General features: G+C 35.6%; 1 protein-coding gene across 2 annotated transcripts; it reads left to right on the plus strand.

Annotated features, from left to right (window-relative positions):
* Positions 1 to 1,227: 1,227 nt before the first annotated feature.
* LOC133670019 (probable phosphoinositide phosphatase SAC9) lies at positions 1,228 to 15,761 on the plus strand. 2 transcript variants are annotated; one of them, XM_062090412.1, is made up of 14 exons: positions 1,228 to 1,349; positions 1,581 to 1,611; positions 2,352 to 2,950; positions 3,773 to 3,905; positions 4,395 to 5,614; positions 6,272 to 6,379; positions 6,535 to 6,705; positions 7,223 to 7,465; positions 8,380 to 8,859; positions 10,211 to 10,987; positions 11,637 to 11,834; positions 13,624 to 14,079; positions 14,176 to 14,406; positions 15,323 to 15,761. In XM_062090412.1, the coding sequence occupies exons 2-14, from the start codon at positions 1,599 to 1,601 to the stop codon at positions 15,599 to 15,601; spliced, it is 4,908 nt and encodes a 1,635-aa protein (XP_061946396.1). In that variant the 5' UTR covers positions 1,228 to 1,349; positions 1,581 to 1,598; the 3' UTR covers positions 15,602 to 15,761. The 2 variants fall into 2 exon arrangements, with proteins under 2 accessions (XP_061946396.1, XP_061946397.1); XM_062090413.1 differs by lacking the exons at positions 1,228 to 1,349; positions 1,581 to 1,611 and having other exon boundaries at positions 2,741 to 2,950; positions 3,783 to 3,905.
* Positions 15,762 to 16,817: the final 1,056 nt, after the last annotated feature.

Genomic DNA, 16,817 nt, shown 5'->3' on the forward strand with positions numbered 1-16,817 from the left:
TAATGACAGAGAGAAAAATATTGTTAACACCGACTTAGACCATCAAAACGATTGATATTTATGTCAAGTGATTCAATTTCATCAGGGGACTTATATTATGTGTTTTTTTTTTTACATTTAAAGTTTGTGAAAACACTGATATGAGGTTGGGTTGATTTTGATTTTCAGGATGGTTATTTAGGCAATTGATAGGTTAATCACGGATTTTAAGGTGTTTTTGTTGGTTTTTTGGATAAAAAAACTATAAACCCTGATTTTCTAGTCACCATAATAGCTAGAATCCGAGCAAATTCAGATAACACGTTATCTTTTTTTTTCAAAATAATTTAGGAACAATGACATGTCATTCGCTTCATATGTAATTACAAAAAAAAATATCTAATTATATTGGACCTTATCAAAATGGGTCGATGTGGGCCAGGCTGGCGTGTCAGGCTCAGCAGAATTTGATTTTTTTTCTTCTATTTTTTTCAATTAAAGCTTTTTTTTATGTTTTTATTTTTCAAATCTCATTTATTTATATTTAGATAAGTATTCATTTTCTATTTTATTTTATTTAAAGAGTCTATTTAAATGACATTTATTTTTTGGTTATGCATTTAATTTTTAAAAATGTTTTTTTTTTATATTTATCTATAATTTTGTTTTTATCTTTTGTATAGATGAATTTGTTTTTTGAAAAAAAAAATCAGTTTCAGATAATATTTCTAATATATGCAGCCTTGCATAATATTTCTTTTTTATTTTTATTTTATTCAATCAATTTAATGCATGTCTATTTTATTTGATTGAATAAAAAAATTATTTTAACAAATACAACCAGAAAATATACTCTATCTTATAAGATTAAATATCTTGATTTACAACTGTCTCTTAAATTTTTAAATTTTATTTTTAGTTATCATTTATGGTTTTTTTATTTATTAACACACATCATTTTCAATTTATTTGATTACATATATATATATATATATATATTAATTTTCACTTAATTTTTTTTAACTACAAAAACATTTCAAAAAAACCTATATATAAAGTTTTTTATTAAAAAAATCAAGTATATAGCTATAATAATAAACAATAATTTAAAAAATCAAAATTATACGTACCAACCATACTGAGCCTCCTTTTATTGCATAAAATAAGCGCTTTTAACGGAAAACTTTAAGTACTTAATTGGAAAACAAAATAGTTTAAAAACTCAATTGGAAATGAATGGATAACTTGGGGACTCATGTGTGACTTCCTGAATAAACCCAATATGCTTTATCTAGTTTTCTCCACTATTCCATGATTTTCTCGTCTCTATCTCTCGCGTTCTTTTTCAAAGCTTCAGAATTTCCGTTCTGGTAAGCTCTTTCTCTCTCTACTGTCGCTCTCTAAAAACTCGCGCATTGAAATAATTAGGTGATTTAAGCGTTCTTGAAATGGAAAAAGCAGTTGTTGGTGCTTGTAGATCTCTTAATTCAGATCTTAACGGTTTCCGATCTGCTGATATTTTAGAGCATTTCTTTTTTAAAATTGCAATTTTGCATATATTTTATAATTATTTGAGTTATTTTTTGGCATTTGATCACCAGGTTATTGATTAAGGGCGCATGGAATCACCCGGTGAGCATACAGAACCCTTGCATTAGCTTTATTATTATTATTGTTATTATTATTATTATCATGTTTCAATGGGAGGGCTAGCTAGAACACCGGCGACGTTGTGTAGCTTTCTTGCTAATGCACGCGAGAGTTTTCTTTAGGTAGTTACGTGGCCTGGAGAATTAGATGATGAATGCGTCTTTTATGAGATCACTTGGATATGTACTGTTACGCTGAATTCGATTTGACTCGACTCGACTCTTTCATTTAGTTTTTGTTGATAAACAACTTGTCCGATGGATTATGGAGTGTATCGATCACGAAACCGACGATCATTTTTAGGGTTATCATATGCAGGGAATAATGGATTATCAGTAGTTTTGTCATTTTAGTGTCAATTCGAGAACTAGATTAATGCATTTTTAAGTGGCCACTGGGGTTTTTCTGGTTAATCTAGGTTTCGGTGATGAATGACTATAGAGAGGGTGCGAGGGACATATGGTATATGATTGCAAGACCTACGATCGTAATTATACCATATCGAGGGAAAAATGATTGATGATAAACATCTCTTGGAGCTCTTCAGTCATTTCTGATGTCAATTTGTTTCATATGTTTTCTTTCTCTGTTCTTATATGACCGACAAAATTCAGTTTGGCTATCTGCTTAGAGGAAGATTAATTTTAATAGGGAATGCATCTGCTTTTACCTTAGTTTAGCCAATATTTACATGCATTTTTGCTCCTTGGTTTTTACTGCAGTTGGTGGTTCAAGACTCACATCTGTGGTTGTTGCAACCCTGGATAGTGGTGAAGTTTACATTATTGCCAGCTTGTCTTCTAGAACTGATACTCAAGTGATATATGTTGACCCAACAACAGGGTTGCTTCGATTCAGTGGGAAGTTAGGTTTTGATGTCTTTAAATCTGAAGATGAAGCTTTAAATTACATTACAAATGGATCACGATGGCTTTGCAAGAGTACTACAAATGCGAAGGCGATATTAGGATATGCTGCCTTAGGAAGCTTTGGGCTGCTTCTTGTAGCTACAAAGTTGACTGCCAGCATTCCAAATTTGCCTGGTGGAGGATCTGTGTATACAGTAACAGAGAGCCAATGGATCAAAATATCTCTTCAAAATCCTCAGCAGCAGGGTAAAGGGGAGGTGAAAAGTGTTCTAGAGTTAACCGAGCTTGACATTGATGGGAAGCACTACTTCTGCGAGACAAGAGATATCACTCGACCTTTTCCAAGTCGTATGCCCTTGGAAAATCCCGATGATGAATTTGTTTGGAACGGATGGTTTTCAATGCCTTTCAAAAACATCGGGCTTCCACAGCACTGTGTCACACTCCTGCAGGTTTTGCTTTGTGCTCAGTGTCTTATTACTAACACATATCTGCTTGTCAAATATTTTAAAAGTTGTCATTCTTAATGTTTAGCCTGCACTTGCACACTTGTGATGTTGACTAAGTGACAATAAATTATTGAATGAAGGAGAGTAAGGCCAAAAGCTTATGAGTGAGCTTGTTGGCTCCCGGGTAAAAACCTAAGCAATGGAGAATGAATTATTTTCCTTGAGGTATGACATCTCAGGCTCATCCATGAAGAATTGAGGACAGAATGTCTGGATTGGATTTTGGTATTGTTTTAACCATTGTTATGGTCTCCCTAACCACTGAATTTAGTCCAGCAATCCCCAATGCCATGCTTGTGAGCTATAATGCCTGTAATTGAGCATATGAGGTTATAATTTCTCCAGAGGAAACCAATTTAAATGACTTTCTGTTTTCAAGTTTTCAACCAAGAGTGATCCATTGACCATTGGAACCAAACTGATTCAAACAAGCTGAACAGTGTTTGGTTTTGTTGGCACTATTTTAACTCTTAAAATTGTTTAAACATTTTCTTGTCAGCATCATTATTGGAAGAAAAAAAAAATTGTACAGTCCATTTAAACATCATTACTGTTTGAGTTGGTTCAGTTGTGTTAACCAGAGGCAATTCCACTGTCGTAACTGTCTATGTGCTTCCAGTTTCTAGTCTGCCTCTGGTTACCACTCTCTATCCCTAGCTCGCAATGATTTACCTTGCACTGGATTCTTATTCTATCTTAAGAGTAATATCATGGCTAAAACATAAAATTTACATTTGATACTGTTTGGTTGATATTAATGTATAGGGCTTTGCAGAATGTCGAATTTTTGGAAGCTCAGGGCAGTCAGAAGGGATTGTTGCTCTAACAGCTCGCCGTAGTAGACTGCATCCTGGTACTCGATACTTGGCGAGGGGGATAAATTCATGTTTTAGCACAGGTTAGATGACCAAAATATCTCTTGGAATCTGATGCCATTTTTCTTGTCGAAATTCCCTAGGTTATGCGTTTGGTTGATTGATGGCATTGGTTTTGATTTGTTTGTGTTTCTCATTTTCTGTCCTCTTATTTTTTACTGTTCATAAATAACAACCATTTACTAAATTTTTTATATACACCTGTTTGGCATATACTGGCTTCTCTGGGCCATGGTTCCTATTTTGTAGAAATAAAGTATGATCATAGAACAATGAGCAATAGAGAAATGAATTGGTTTTAGATGCATATATTTATCTGGTTATATCTGTTGAAGAAGTCATTATTACTCCAGACCCCTTCTCATGTATGAACAACAATGTTATTGCATATATTTATTTATGCTTCTATATGATTTCTAAATCATTTACGTTGTTAATTTTATTACTTCTTTCTCTTATCTTAGTTGGGCATGATTTTGAAATGAGTTTTGCATAACTGATCAAATGAACAGGAAATGAAGTGGAATGTGAGCAACTTGTATGGGTGCCAAAGATGACTAGTCAGAGTGTTCCTTTCAATACATACATTTGGAGACGAGGGACAATTCCAATTTGGTGGGGTGCAGAATTGAAGATGACTTCTGCAGAAGCAGAGATTTATGTTTCAGATCGGGAACCTTATAAAGGAAGTTCACAGTACTATCAGAGGTTGAGTAAACGATATGATGCTCGCAGTTCTGATATAGCTGTTGGGGAAGGTCAGAAGAAAAAACCTTTTGTTCCAATTGCATGCATCAACTTGCTTAGGAATGGAGCAGGAAAGTCAGAAGCTCTTCTAGTTCATCATTTTGAGAAATCTTTAAGCTATATAAAATCAACTGGAAAACTTCCCTATACGCGAATACATCTTATAAATTATGATTGGCATGCCAGTGTAAAACTAAATGGTGAACAACAAACAATTGAAGGACTGTGGAAACTTCTCAAAGCACCCACTGTGGCTGGTGGCATTTCTGAAGGGGATTATTTACCTTCACGACAAAGACTTAATGATTGCAGGGGTGAAATCATCTATACTGATGATTTTGCAGGTGCCTTCTGCTTAAGATCACATCAAAATGGAGTCCTCCGTTTTAACTGTGCAGATTCCTTGGATAGAACCAATGCTGCTAGTTATTTTGGCGCTCTACAATGTTTTGTGGAGCAATGCAGGAGGTTGGCCATATCACTTGATAGTGATTCGACATATGGTTATCAGTCAGTCAATAACTATGGCGGATATACAGCTCCTTTGCCACCAGGCTGGGAGAAACGATCTGATGCAGTCACAGGGAAAACATATTATATTGATCACAACACTAGAACTACAACATGGAAGCATCCATGTCCAGATAAACCTTGGAAGAGATTTGACATGTCATTTGAGGAGTTTAAGAGTTCAACAATTTTATCTCCTCTATCTCAGCTAGCAAATCTTTTCCTTCTTGCTGGTGATATCCATGCAACACTTTATACGGGTTCTAAAGCTATGCACAGTCAAATTCTTAGCATATTCAATGAAGAAGCAGGAGGAAAATTTAAACAGTTTTCTGTAGCTCAGAATTTTCAAATCACTTTACAGAGAAGATATAAAAATGTACTTGTAGATAGCTCTCGTCAGAAGCAGTTGGAGATGTTTCTTGGATTGAGACTTTTCAAGCATCTTCCATCAGTTCCAGTTCAACCTCTAAATGTATGTTCTGTATTCTCTATATCAGCTACTTATTCTGGGATTCCTTATCACAAGCTGTGTTTTCTTATATAAATATTTTGCTCTATCAATGCAGCAAGACCAATTTCATAGTACCATAAAGTCACTTGGTTGGTTAGCTCCATTTTGCATGCCATACTTTCCATTGACCCCAATTATTGAATCCATTTTCTTTAATTTTAATGCATTTCATATTTTTTTTTTTTAACTTGAGCTCACTCAGACAAATTGAGTGTAAAGTTTGGAAACCTTTCTAAACATAGTTGCATGGATTTTTGGTTACTATATTATTAGATATTTATCTTTTTGTTCTGATGTCTTAATGGGTTATCATGTATGACTAGTGAGATACGCATTTATCACTTGGCCTTATCATTCTTTTTAACCTTAAGATTTGTGTTGGAAACGATTCTGGAATTCAAATACCAGATTTATGGTTTGGTGCCAAGATTCCTATCAATCAGCTCATCAATTACTCAATTTTGCTGTATTTCAAACTCAACATTCTGTTGTATCATATTACCTCTTGACTATTGTATTGACATGAAATAAGGTGATTGCTAAATGCGGACCTTTGGTCTAAGTAGATATTGAAGATAGCTGTTTACTTCCAAGTATGTAATGAGCGAATCATTCCAGGTTCCTTCTCGACCTTCTGGTTTCTTTCTTAAGCCAGTCCCCAACATCACTCCAAGTTCCAATGGTGGGTCCAGTCTTCTGAGTTTCAAGAGAAAAGACTTGATATGGGTAATTACCTTTTTTATTTTGCTTAGTCTTTGCATGGAATTAGTATGCAAGTTTTGAATTGGTTCAACTCACAAGTTGGAAACTTTTCTTCGACTTTTTTTTTCTTCACTTTCTTTATAAACTGTGTTTAACTTCATGCATCATTCATCTAACAGGTTTGCCCACAAGGTGCTGATGTGGTTGAACTTTTTATCTATCTTGGTGAGCCTTGCCATGTCTGTCAGCTTCTTCTAACAGTATCTCATGGGGCAGATGATTCCACTTACCCATCAACTGTTGATGTGAGGACGGGACGCTACCTAGATGGGCTTAAACTAGTTGTGGAGGTCTGTAGTATATGCTTATACAGAGTGCTTCTTAACCGTTACATTGATAAATGCACCTTGTGAATAGTTTTTTTTTTCTATGTAAAAATATGGCCTTGATTATTGAATATAATATGTTAAAGGGCCATGGATGGATCATTGCTCTTCCTTTTTTTGCCTTTTATTTTCCTGCATGTTGGTTTAAGGTTTTTACATCATGAAATAGATTATAGATGGAATAAGGGCTAGTTATTCGGTATTCTTGAGCTTGAAGTGGAAAACGTTTGGTGTGTGATCTGATGGAAGACATGCTTTCTGCTGTCTACTTGGGTACCAGTAACTCTGTATTTATCTCTAAACATTTGGAGGCTACTTCAGTTTATTACAAACATGCACTATATGCTACCCAGCCAAAGAAAGGAAAAGCTATATATATATATATATATGCACACCTAGATGCAAAAGGAAAGCATGCATGTTCATATGGACATAACATAATCTCCTATAGTTCCTAGTCTTACTTTGGACTTCTTTACAGGGTGCTTCCATACCTCAGTGTGTAAAGGGGACAAACCTTTTGATACCCTTGCCAGGACCAATTAATGCTGAGGATATGGCTGTTACTGGAGCTGGTGCACGCCTTCACGCCCATAATACATCAACCTTGCCATTTTTGTATGAGTTTGAAGAACCAGAGGGAGAGCTGGACTTCCTAACTCGTATAGTGGCAATTACATTTTATCCTGCTGTTTCTGGAAGGAGTCCTCTGACTCTTGGCGAGGTGAAAACCATTTTTTCATGAATATTTCTCGATCTAATTCATGTTCATCCCGTTTCATGTTAATATTATTGCTTGGTCATGCCATTGTTTTTAAGCTAGACATGGTGACATGCATTGCCTTGCTCTGAGACTTCATAGATGAAAACTTGATAGTAAACGGACTTTGCCATTCTCTACAGAAATATTCTGTACTATGATATTCTCGGAGGATGACTTTCTTTGTTTCTCTATGGAAATAAATGCATCAGGACATTACTGGTTTGGGAGATTTTTTTATAGATAAGAGAAAATTGATTATTAAGAGAAATTATAGCTTGAGAGAGATGAAAGTTAAAATTTCGTGATGACAGTTTCAAAAATATCCCCATTGAGCTAGATGCATGTTTCACATGAATGCATACATTTGGACCATTCAAGTTGACTAAGAGAATTAAAGTTTCATGCTCTCAAGGAGCTATACTAGTTAGATGCTCTGGTGTGATGATCAAACTCGCTGATGCCCTTGGGCTTTTTACTGCTTCACCTGTGCTACTTAGAATTAGCTTTTCTTAAGCAAGTTCTGGTAGTTTCATAGAGTTATTGGGTTGGTTAATGTGCTGAAGAAGCACTTTTGGCTTCCACTAAAGTAGAAAATTTTCATTTATTTTGCACATTTTTCTTTCCATTACTTGTCCATGCCATGGAGCTGTGTATAGTTGAAACATTTTTTCCTTCATTTATTTGTATGCTCTTCTTTCCATTATTTGTCCATGCCATGGAGCTGTGGATAGTGGAGCCATGTTTTCCCAGGACATTCATTTGAAAATGTCTTCCGTCAAAGGATTTTTGCTTATTCTGTTCATTAACTTTCTCCAGTGTCCCGGGTTTGCTTTAATTGTTAATGGACAATGATGTTGTATTACATTTTCTCACAGGTAGAGATCCTTGGAGTTTCTCTTCCATGGAGAGGAGTTTTCAGCAATGAAGGCCCTGGTGCAAGAATAACTGAACTTGCCAAAAAAACTCATGAGGAATCCAACCTATTTGTGTCCAGTACCGAAACCAATCCATTTTCCAGCGCTTCTCTATCCAATGATATAACCCCATCAATTCAAAAAAGTGATTCTGCAAACTGGCTTGATCTTTTGACTGGAGATAACATGTTTTCTGATGCTCTTTCTCAACCAGTGATGCAGTACGATGTACATGAGGGGAGTGACAACATGTTTTCTCATCCTCTTTCTCAACCAGTAACCCAAAACAATCTACATGAGGAAAATGACTTGCTTGGTTTTTTGGACCAAGCTGTAACTGAACATCGCAGTACTGTAGCTGATGATAAGCTCTCTTCATCACAAGATAGCAGTGCCCAGAAGTACATCAACTGTCTAAAATTATTTGCAGGGCCACAAATGGTATGCTGCTGCTCTTGTGTTTTCTTTCATTTGCTATGTTATTGCATCCTTCTTTCTTATTCAAAATTTTCCTTTTGTCTACTGATCATTTTTGTTTTGGGTTGATCAAATGCCTGGTGTGTTCATTCTATGTTAGTGTAATTGCAGCCACTTTTAGTATTTCATCATGTCCTGTAAAAATTTTTAGGAGAACCTGAAAACCACTGCAAAAGCTATTAGATGGAGAAAGACCAATTGGTGCTTGGAAACAAACTCCAAACTGGGTGCATGTGGGATTCTCTGAAAAGATCACTTACAAAAAAAATTTGTTATTCCTTGAGCTTTGATTTTAAGGGACTTATTTCATTTCCAAGCAAAAAAAGCGTACTTATCAATGTCAGATAGGTTGGAGAAATCTGCCTGCTTAACTTTTGTAGAGTTTGGTAAAGAATTTTAAAGGATTCGTAGAAATCTGTATGTGAGAGGTAGTTGTGAGCTAATTAAAGGAACACAGTAAACAAAGAGCAGGATTGAGAACAGTATACAGAGCTGAAGAAATGACAGATAAATAACAAAAAAGAGAAAAACAGGGAGATAATTAAGTAGAAAAAATGTCTCCTGTAGAAGAAGAAAAATCATAATGAGCTCATACCAGAAGCCTTCGAGAATTTGAGGATATGATCTGATAAACTTAAAAATGTAAGACGTGAAATTTGAGACATGTTGATACTAACGTTGGAACCCTAAATTGAAATTTTTGTATGATGCCTGATATTTGAGCTCAGTCTCAGTGCAGGTCTTGTACTATAAAATAGCTGTAATACTCGGATAAAATAGCATGCTTTGCTTCAAGGCCCTTTCTCTGGTCTCTCCATCCGACTACACAACCACACATGAAAAGCATACTGATGTTGAGAGGAGTTTGTAGCTTTTAGCATTTGGTTGTGGGACTTCTTATGTGAAATAGCAGAGTATTTGAAGAAGCAAAACCAGTAGCGAAGCAATTAGATATGAATTTAATGTGCATTTTTAGAGCTTTATCAGTTTCTTGTTTACAGGCCATTTTTTGTCTTAGGGTGATAATGTTTCTCCTTGGCATAGCTTCAAAAACTTTTCCTAATTGTAAACTCTACATGATCCTAAGTGTCAAAACCCAGGCTATTACATGATCAACTGAATTGCAGTATTTCATTCAGATAAGAAACATTACTACAGGAGTGAAATTACCTCCATTTAACTTATTGTAATGGCCATGTCCTTAAATTACATAAATTTTCTTCCTTTACATTTCCTCAAGATGGTCAGCTAATAAGTTTTGATTTATTGACTCAATAAAGTGACTGCTCCCAATTAATTCAACACAATTTTGCAGGGAAAAAAATTGAACTTTGTGGAAGCTATGAGGCTTGAAATTGAAAGACTCCGGCTTAATCTTTCTGCTGCTGAAAGGGATAGAGCTTTGCTGCCATTTGGAATTGATCCTGCTATGATAAATCCAAATGTTTTGATGGATGAATCATATGTGGATAGGTTGTGTAAAGTTTCAAACACCCTTGCTTTGCTTGGACAAGCTTCTCTGGAAGACAAACTTAATGCTTCTATTGGTCTTGGGACTGTTGACAGTAATGTGGTAGATTTCTGGAATGTTAATGGAATTGGGGACCACTGTTCTGGGCGCATGTGTGAGGTGCGTGCTGAAACAACAGCACCTGCACCTGCACCCTCTGCAGTTTCTTCTGTGGGAGCTTCAAAATCTATCTTGTCGTGTTCTGAGTGCAAAAGAAATGTTTGTAAAGTTTGCTGTGCTGGGAGAGGAGCTCTTTTGCTCAATAACTCAGGGGAGGTTGACAGCTCCACTAATCGTTCTGTAACACTGGATAGTGTTGTTTGTAAACAATGTTGCAGTGATATAGTACTCCATGCTTTGATATTAGACTATGTAAGGGTTCTGATTAGCTTGCGAAGAAGAGACCGTTCCGATAGGGCTGCATGTAAGGCTTTGGACCAGGTTGTAGGGTCTTCCTTGAGGGACTTTGTTCCTGAAAAAAGTCAGTCTTCTAATCGTCAGCAAACTGTTAGGATCCTACACCATTTGCTTTCTGGGCTGGAATCACTTGCTGAATTTCCATTTGCTAGTTTCTTACACTCGGTATGCACTTGACCTGTGTCAAATTCATTTTTCAGTACATATCATATTATTTTCTTCTCATTTTGTTCCTTTCCTGTAGCATTTGAGTGGCCTGTCAAATTAGTCTGCTAAATATTTGCATGATACTTCTGTGTATCCATATCTGTCTTTATGTTTGAATTTCACAAAAAGATACCTAATGGAGTTATTTCTACTTCTAACTAGATTCAATCTACTAACTTAGTTTCTTAGTGCGTTCTGGATTCAATCTATCATCTGTATGCCTTCATTGCCTTTTCTGTCTGACAGCATTGTTATGTCTTAGACCATGTCTCATAATCTGCTGTAGTAGTTTGCTAACTCTTTTGAGTGGGATGCATTCTCCTCCTTCTGCCTCACTTTCCCTATCTTAGTTTTCCATGGGCCTGCCATGACATCCCTCTCCTCCCATCTCTCTAGACCTACAATCAAACAAAAAGAAGAAAAGAAATACATAAAATAATAGAGAGCCTGCTGTGCATGACCAAGGATTCAAAGCCACACAAAAGTTTTATCCAAGTTTCACTCTTTGATGATGATTGTATTTATTTATGTAGCTTTTTTCTAGGCATGGTTTAAACTCTTTTCTCCACATTTTTCTTGGTTTTTGACAATTGATTATGTTGTGTAGGTTGAAACAGCAAAAGATTCAGCACCATTTTTGTCATTACTTTCTCCATTGAGTTCTGGATCACGGCAGTTATACTGGAAAGCTCCTCCAACTGTCACCTCTGTTGATTTTGTTATTGTTCTTGGCACCCTCTCTGATGTCAGTGGAGTTATCTTGCTTGTTAGTCCCTGTGGCTATTCTGTAACTGACGCTCCCACAGTGAGTGCTCCTGCCCCTTCTCATTAGTTAGATTGGGAGTAGATAAATGGTGTATATATGTTCTTCAGTGCGCGCGCATGCGCATGTGTCAAAGCCCTATATCACTAAATGAGCATGTAATGCCAGTCAGATGTTACCATCTTCATTCGGTCAATTTTGAGCTTGAATGGAAAAAATCTTCTCAAAATCCTTATTTAGCATTAAAAGAGTATGCTTTCCTGCCATGTAAACAGTCCCTGATTATCTCTTGGTATTCAGCTTGGAAAAAGTTTCCTTGACTTTAAATTCTTTAGTCACAGGTGATAGGCTTGCAAAATGCACTTTAAGTGCAGGACACTCTTTAAATCAATGAATTTCAATTCTCTCATGGTATTCAGCTTGGAAAAAGTTTCCTTGACTTTCAATTCTTTAGTCACAGGTGATAGGCTTGCAAAATGCACTTGAAGTGCAGGACACTCTTTAAATCAATGAATTTCAATGTGCTATCATTTGTGCTTTAAGTTTGTAAAAGTTCTGTTTTTTTTCTCCACAAAAGCCCTGCATGTGATGATTTTTTATCTATTTACATGGTTTCCGGTAAATAAAATTAGGGTCTGTTTTCGAAACAAAGTTTGTTTCGGTTAAAAACACACCTGAGTTGAAGTCGTATAAGCACATTCAAGGGTCAGTTTTTTAACAAAGGTTTGTCGAAGCTTGATAACAAGCCGAGTTGAAGTGATTTAAGCACATGCTGCAGGCACTGTATTTTGTACTCTTAACTTTGAAGATTTGTTAGAGATACTTGCTATTATGATTGATGAGAGATAGATAGTCAGGTGGAACCAAGTGCTTGGCTTTGAAAATTGAAATTTAACTTTCCCCTCACATCATAAAGCTATGAAGGCTCTAACCTTAATACTAAAATGTGTGTACCTGTGCGGGCTTGTGTTTGTATTTGCTCTTAAGCAGCTTCATTGTTGTCCTTTGGCAAATAGTTTTACTGGAGACTGGGCAATGTTTTTCTTCAGAAGCTAGCATGGTAGCACCTGTTTGGTTTGATGTGCATCCAAAGTCTTTAGAATCGTCTCTTGTTGTGACTAGGTGTTTTTGGCATTAAATAAATACTGATATCTGTGCCTGTCTTGGGGTAATGGGTTCCTGTTATGACTATAGTTTGCTAGGGCTAACAGATTTGCTAGTTCTCTTTTATCTAGATCTTGAATACTTAATCAGTTGCGCTAATTTTTGGATTGCTATCATTAAATTGGAGATTGTTTCCCGGAGATAGATCGCAATAAGTTGCCATATTACCATATCTGTAACAAACAATATTGTGATGTAACTGGACCACTGCTCATGCCCTTGCTGTACCCATGTCCTTCTGTTGGTTGAGATGGAGTTGGATTTTGCTGTTTAGTTGTGCCTGCATCATACTGTGTCCTGATGGTCCTTTTTGCTTGGAATTGTTTTGATACAATTATAAAGTCAGTTGCACTCAACTTTTGTATTCTGTATGACATGCTATTATAGTTCTCGCTTTCATTGTGTGTGCACTTGCCATAGACAGCCTATCAAGGGATGCTACCTTTAGCCTCTAGTAACAAACATCCATTTGATTGCTTCCTTACCCATTATAAATTAAAAAAGAGAACAGGACTCTCAAATCAGGAATTGCAATGTGGCTTTAGCTCATGAACTCTTAAATGCATGAAATTGAGAAGGCCTGGACTTGGAAAGACCAAACTTAGTCAACAACTGGCTTAGAGAAGTTAGACAGCTTTTGACAAGCTCTCTTCTATTGTTACTACAGGTTCAAATCTGGGCCAGCAATAAAATACAGAAGGAAGAAAGGTCAAGCATGGGAAAATGGGACGTCCAGTCCTTGGCCACCTCTTCCTCGGAAATTTATGGACCAGAAATGTTAGGTGCAGAGGATAAAGTACCTAGGCATGTGAAATTTACCTTTAAGAATCCTGTTAGATGTCGAATCATTTGGATAACACTGCGACTTCAGCGACCTGGATCAAGTTCTGTTAATTTTGAGAAAGACTTCAATCTTTTGTCCCTTGATGAAAACCCATTTGCACAAGCAAATCGACGTGCCTCTTTTGGTGGAGCAGTTGAAAATGATCCATGTCTTCATGCCCGAAGAATTCTAGTGGCAGGAACTCCAGTAAAAAACGAGACGGGGCTTACATCGCAAAGCCCTGATCAGATGAATTTCAATAGCTGGCTTGATAGGGCTCCACAACTGAGTAGATTCAAGGTGCAAAACTGTTTGCTTGGCCAATTTTTAACTCCAGATTAATCTTGAAACCTGTGCCAGGGATATTTGTCAATTAACCCTCCCTTTGTCTTCCAGGTTCCAATTGAGGTCGAGAGACTCTTTGACAATGATCTTGTCCTGGAACAGTATTTGCCTCCTGCTTCTCCTTTGCTTGCTGGATTTCGCCTAGATGCTTTCAGTGCAATTAAGCCTCGAGTTAGCCATTCTCCATATTCAGATATTGATATATGGGATACATCAGTCACATTTTTAGAAGACAGACACATCTCTCCTGCTGTGCTGTATTTACAAGTATCTGCACTCCAGGTATCATCTGTCATGCCAGCTTTATTTTAACTAATATTATTGATTGATGTTTGAAATGCAAGTAGGCAGCAGCAACTAAAAACCCCACAAACCCTAACTCTATGGAGGAAATAGAGTGCCGCCATTTTTCAACAGATTCTGGGGTTTTTTTGGCTTCCTTCACTATTCTTATTCTGACCAAGAAATAGCATTTTTTCTGTTCCCCTGCCCTTTTCATTTTACATCTTTATCCGGTCCTTTCCTCCTACCAAAAAGGGTTGGCTTCTGAATGGAGCAACTGTGATGTTGTCAAAAGACCTTGAAAGCCACACAAAAACGTCATTAATAATTGAAAAAACAACTGTGTATGGTTTCTCTATTCTGTAAAATAAGAATTCTACCCTACGAACAATAAATCCTGGCCTAAGTATATCTGATCCTAACTATATGCTAATAGAATGTACTCATTACAGAAACAACCTATCTTTAGCATTTTAAGAGTTGGATTGCTCACTTGCTTTATGTTTGCTAGGGTCATGTTGAGAGGAATAAGTGACTTATGTAGCCATTGACATTATAATATTCTGTACCAAAGCGATCCTTGAAACTTTGGAGGGAGAGGGTGGAAATCAGAACTTATGATCACTTATTTCAACCAAAACAATTTTTAAAATATAATTGCTTGAATAGTCTGAATATTAAGAACCGGGTAATAATTGAATACCCATGTGATGAAGTCAAGATGTTGGACAAACCATTGAACTGGAAATTAGATAAATTCAAAAGCCTGAGCTTATTGCATTTATTTATGATTGCTTTACTTTGCTCTTTCCTTTTATTGCACACTCATTCAGATGTTTAATTAAATTAATACAAGTCTGGTCCTGAAGTTACTAGAATCTTTGCTGAGCGATCAACTAAAACAATAATTATACAGGAACCAAACAACATGGTTATTATTGGTGAATACCGACTACCAGAAGCCAAGGCTGGAACTGCAATGTACTTTGATTTTCCCAGACAAATACAAACCCGTATGGTTTCGATCAAACTTTTAGGGGATGTTACAGCATTCACAGACGACCCAGCAGAAGTGGACGACTCCAGTACAAGAACTTCACTGGCAGCAGGGTTGTCTCTGGCGAACAGAATTAAGTTATATTACTTTGCTGATCCTTATGAACTTGGGAAATGGGCTAGCCTTTCTGCAATTTGAATAATCATTCATGCACGAGGAGAAGGTTTGAGAATTGATGGTGGTTGTTTTTTGGTTGCTATTTAATTTTTACCATTTTTGTTTGTTGTATATTAGGAAAATGTAATAGTGGTGATATATTCATTGATGCAATAATATAATTGGTTCTTGGGAATCATAATAGCCCTCGCCCCAGATAAATTTTGCAAGAGTACAGCAATTCTTTGCTTTAAGATTTCAAATTTTCCCATTTGATTGGTATCTCCATCTCCATCTTCCTTAGATTTCAAGTTTTAGGCTTCATGTTTCTTTTCTGATTCTCCCCCCCTATGCTTTTGGTTAAAAGTAAGATGCCTTAAAAAACAAAACAATTTTCTTTAATACACTTGTTTTTGTTTCAAAACAAACTAGTATTATTTAAATATTGATTTCCGACAACTAAACTTTAGAAACACACGTTAGTACGAAATTAAAAAATAAACAAGGCGTGTGGAGAAAACATTACTCCCCAGTCCCCTCGTATATAACATTGTGGATTACAGAGTGGTTTTTTTTTTTTTTAATCCTTCTTTTACTTCAGTCATCAATTTGTTTTCTTTTTAATTTAATTTTTTTTATATTGTATTGATTGGAATTTTAAATTAATAATTTATTTTGATTTATTTTTTATATGGTTATTGTGATTTTAAAATAAAATCCCAGATTGGTGCTTGATTTCACAACAAAATATATATATATATATATATATATATATATATATATATATATATATGATTTGATTGTGTAAAAAAATATACGATTTGATTGTGTTGTAAAAAATTAAAAATGAGAGAAAAAAAATTGAAACAAAGAAAAAATTGTAACTCTTTTATTTTTTAAAAAGTGTGGTGTCAACTCTTGCCCCTTTTCTTTTCGTTTGTATATCATTTCTTTTTAATTTTATTATTCCATATCATGTTGATTGAGATTTGGGGTTGAAAATTTATTTTGATCTAATTTATATGTGCTTGTCTCGATCTAAAACAAATATCTTGATATTAGGTAGATGCTTAATTTCACAAAAAAAAATGATTTTATTATTTAAAAAGAATTGAAAAGAGAGGAAAAAAATTAAAACAAATAAAATATCGAAGCTCTCTCTTTTTTTTTAAAAAAAAAAGAAATTTGTACTAGCGCCTTTTTGCTTACTTTTGCCTTAGGATATTTTTAAATTTTATTTTTTGGTCCTTTTAGTTTT

The sequence above is a fragment of the Populus nigra genome, chromosome 12 (genome assembly GCF_951802175.1).
Source record: "Populus nigra chromosome 12, ddPopNigr1.1, whole genome shotgun sequence".
Classification (NCBI taxonomy): Eukaryota; Viridiplantae; Streptophyta; class Magnoliopsida; order Malpighiales; family Salicaceae; genus Populus; species Populus nigra.

Excerpts from the sequence above, each read along its gene's own strand:
- LOC133670019 (XM_062090412.1), top strand. Across the intron at positions 6,706-7,222 it reads GGCTTAAACTAGTTGTGGAG|GGTGCTTCCATACCTCAGTG; the intron begins GTCTGTAGTATA and ends ACTTCTTTACAG. Across the intron at positions 10,988-11,636 it reads TTGCTAGTTTCTTACACTCG|GTTGAAACAGCAAAAGATTC; the intron begins GTATGCACTTGA and ends TATGTTGTGTAG.